This window comes from Elaeis guineensis, chromosome 14 (genome assembly GCF_000442705.2).
Source record: "Elaeis guineensis isolate ETL-2024a chromosome 14, EG11, whole genome shotgun sequence".
Taxonomy (NCBI): domain Eukaryota; kingdom Viridiplantae; phylum Streptophyta; class Magnoliopsida; order Arecales; family Arecaceae; genus Elaeis; species Elaeis guineensis.
Window position 1 is genome coordinate 57824307 of NC_026006.2, and position 4197 is coordinate 57828503.

The window sequence follows — 4197 nt, forward strand, 5'->3', positions numbered from 1 at the left end:
TCAGCAGCAACAGATATAGATACAGATATTAATTAAATATTTAAATTTTATTTATATTTAAATAAATTTAAATATAAAAATAAATTTAAATAAATATTATCTGATTTATTTTCACCTTGAAGCCTTGCGTAGGCGTGATTTGAAAGTTCAGTTGCAAACTTGCACAATGCCCTATGTGTGCTAAAAAAATGTTGGTCAGTGAATGGACGCCTTGGGCCTTCGTTTATTCTTGGCAGGCTGGGCTGAACCCTGTACTTTACAATATTTCCGGCCCGGCCGCCTAGCTCCCCTCGCGCGAGCCGAACCATAAAACGTCCGCTCCTGGTGGGAGATCTCGAGCCAAACCCAAATCCACACAGTTGGACGGCGAGAGAGGCGAGAGAGACGATGGCGTTCGGGGCTCTGAGCTTTCGGACCGTCTGTCCCCAAATCCCCATGGCCGTCCCTGCCTCCTCCTCCGCCTCCTCCTCCTTCTCTTCTTCTTCTCCTACGTCCGCCGCTCCCAGGCGAGCGTTGAGCGCTATAAGGATGGCGCTGCCTCCGATGCCGCCCCTGAACCCCAAGGACCCCTTCCTTTCCAAGCTCGCCTCCGTCGCCACCTCCGCTCCCGAAGCCCTCACCGTGCCTCCTTCGCCGGATAGCGACACCCCTCCCTTTCTCGACATCTTCGACAGCCCCAAGCTCATGGCCACTCCCGCCCAGGTAAAGGAAAGGGCCCTCGCTTATTGCTGGTTCTTAGGGGACAACCTTTTCTTCTCTGGATTCATTAAAACTTGGAACTTGTTTCATGTCTGTTACCATTATCCTTTTGTCGAGATATGGTCGTTTTAGATGGTTATTTTAATGGTGTGTATCAATAATATAGTGAATGTGTGGTAGAACGAAAGATTAGAGACCGACGGTCGAAAGGTTTGTAAAAAGACGGGAACATTTTGGAGGATTCGTTTCAAAATTGGATTTTCTGATATTTAAATGGCAGTCGAGATTTGGAGCTATAGACCATTTAGGTTTGTTAATGCGGTATTATAACTGTTAGGCGAGACTAGTCAAAATTAGGTCAGGCGGCCTTGAAGGAGGGAATGCATGTATATCAAGGGGATTTCTGAGTTTGATTACCTTTTAAAATGTTCGTGAGTGCATTGCTGCGTCTTTCTAGTGTGTAAAGTCACCTTGAAAGACTTCTGCATTTATTTTTTATTCTTTTATGTATTGAGTGGCTATGCATTTTAACCGATGATTGGAAGAAAGTTTTGCGGCCATTGCCATTGAATAGGAGAAGCCATCAGATTCCCTGATGTCTTCGTATCAGGTGTTTGGATTTGTTTTAGGAGTTGAGGAGTCTGATAAATTTTTGTGTGGATGATCTCTTGGAGAAGAGGATTGGGAGAGGATCTGTGTTATGGAAAAGCGATTTGCTTTTGGTGGAAGAATCACCATTGTAGAAGCGGTGATTTCTTATCTTCAACATCATCAGGTGAATATTTTAAGGTGCAATGCCTTAGTAGTTAAAAACTAAATGAATTTGTATGTCAACTTTTTGGTAGAAAGAGGGAGAGATGAGAATACGAAGACAATGATTTGATCTTGTTTACTGAAAATATCAAGAGCCAATATGGTCCCTCAGTCAAAAAGTTTCATAGAGGAAAAATGACATATGAAGAGACTGATATTGCTTATCATCATTTAGCTATTGCATTTATTTTTTGTCATTGGTGGTCATTTGTATAGAACTAATTTTGGAAATGGATACAGTATCAAAAATCTTTTAGAAACACTTATTCCTCCGGGGATCGATCAGGACATAGGCATAAGGGTCTCTATGACACAATTAATAATTCGATTCATTTTTAATTAGGTCTTGCTGTAACCTCTTTAGGGTTTATTACTTCCTTAGTAGCTCAACACATGTATTCTTTACTTGTCAGCAAATGAAGACGAAGAGAAAGCTATTTTAGACTTGCTGGGTCATAGAAGTATATGGTATTAGGGGAAAATATCCTTAGTTCACGGATACAAATCATAAGGTGGCAAGTTTAAATTCTAGATAGATATTTGATGCTGGAAGTGTCTCAGTTTAGTTTCTCTAAGCTCGCCATTATAATCTAAGGTCCTGATAGTGAGTCTGAAGGTAATTTATCATCGAAGAGAACATCTTTGTGATGATGAAACTATTGAAGTCATCCAGACTTGGTTAAACATTTTAACTGAAAATGTTAATGGGAAGATTTCACATATTTTAGGTGGAAACTAGTGTCATTATCACTTTAATTCGCAACCTAAGTTCGCTTCTTATAGAGTATCTTTGGTGGTTAAGAAGTCAATATGGATTCTCTAGGTTTTGAATAGAATCAAGAACTTTGTTTGGTCTACCATCATCAGAATATCCTACCAAAGATAAAAGCTGTCAAGAAAGTTATCAAGGTCAATGGAACTTTCTCTCTGCGTTCTTATAATGACAATGAATAACTTAATTTTTCAGTTCTATTAGATGACTTAACTTGAACTGTATGATGCTAATTTTGGCTTGTGGGATTGTTACTTGATAGTGATGTGTGGTATTTGATGTTAGCTCTTTCAGTGATAAATTTCCATTCATGGATTAGGTGTTTTGCTACTTGTGGTGTTATGCAAGGCATAACAGACTTCAAAATGAAATTCACAAACCTCCTAGGGATTTGAGGCCTTAGCCTTGGTCATATTGCTAGTTCTTGTTTAAAAGGAGCTGCTTGTTAGGTGTCAGAGAGACTTGTTTATATGGCATGGTCTTATGTTTTGCCCTTGTTGTATTTGTTGCTTATCCTATCTGTGGCAGACCCTTGTCAACCTTGTCACCTTACTACGGTAAACATAGTTCTTTCTCATTGTTTTTCTTCCTCTCCTGCTCCATGCTTTTTCTTGAATGTATATATTTTGTTCTTCTCAAATAAATATAGTGACAACCCCTGCCCTTCCCGACCCCCCCATTGCCCAATAAAAAACAAGTGTTAATGAAGTATAATCTCTCAATTATATATTTACAGTATCATTTAACTATTGACCATGCCAATTCTCACCTAATGTGCTATAAGTAATTGTCCATGAGATCTAGGTTAACATGTCAATGAAATGTTTTACTAAAACATAAAGGCATCTTAAAGGAGTCACCTCAGAGGGTACAGATAAGGTGAGCAACTCACAATAAGTTATTTTCCAATGAGTGATCAAAGTACTGATTGACGATGTAATTTTTGGCACTTTAGCATGACTAGGTTCTGAATTATTTTGTTGTCAAATTCTTGAACAAGTGTGTGGTGATGCTTTGATTGCCCAGACACCTGTCTAATGGCTCTCTGTATGATATGTTGGTAGCACTTAAGCTTTAATTTTAAAGGTTAGCTTCCACCTGCCCATGGAGGTGCATTTATGTGCAAGCATGCGCTCTCATATGTACCATGGTGGAGTTTTCATAATTTTGCCAAGTTCTCAAATCTTATGATGTGCCATGCTGTTTTTACTCTAACAATGAAATGCAATATAAAGTGATTCGTAATAACTGTTGCAATTTTATATATCTTTTAAACAAATCTCTTCTACTATTTAAGATGAATCTATATTTGTAGGAAACATCTGAATTTTGGTTCAATCTCCAAAATTACTTCACTTTTACTATAGTTGCTGTTATTTGGCTTATTTCCAAATTGTAAGGTTTCTGGAACTAATTTTCCATGGATGGATCTTGATGTTTACTCATGTTTTATATATTCTAAATGCTTTTAATAGCTTTTGACTTTTGTTAACCTGAACCAGGTGGAGCATTCTGTTTCTTACAATGAACACAGGCCAAGAAAGCCTCCTCCAGACTTGCCATCTTTACTTCTCAATGGACGAATTGTCTATATTGGCATGCCTGTAAGTGTTGCAACCACACTAGGTTCTCCCTACTGTCATGTTGACAGTTCTTCGTGTACTAGATCACTCTAAGAACTATGTCTCTACTTATATGAAGATATGAAGCTCATTTTTAACCACGATATCCTTTTTACTAAAACTAACCATTCTTTTTTTAATGTGTAGTTGGTGCCAGCTGTCACAGAGCTTGTGATTGCAGAAATGCTTTACCTGCAATGGATGGATCCAAAGCAACCAATTTATCTTTATATCAATTCAACAGGAACAACACGTGATGATGGGGAAACTGTATGCAATTTTGGTTTCTCT

At 38.4% G+C, this 4197-nt stretch overlaps 1 protein-coding gene across 1 annotated transcript in view; it reads left to right on the plus strand.

Moving 5' to 3' along the window:
* Nucleotides 1-324: 324 nt before the first annotated feature.
* Nucleotides 325-4197, plus strand: part of LOC140853715 (ATP-dependent Clp protease proteolytic subunit-related protein 3, chloroplastic-like) — a 12944-nt gene continuing 9071 nt past the window's right edge. The window contains exons 1-3 of the mRNA XM_073248581.1: nucleotides 325-702; nucleotides 3787-3888; nucleotides 4054-4176. Of these exons, the coding sequence (XP_073104682.1) occupies nucleotides 388-702; nucleotides 3787-3888; nucleotides 4054-4176 (540 nt within the window). The 5' untranslated portion in view covers nucleotides 325-387. The remainder of the gene's footprint in view (nucleotides 703-3786; nucleotides 3889-4053; nucleotides 4177-4197) is intronic.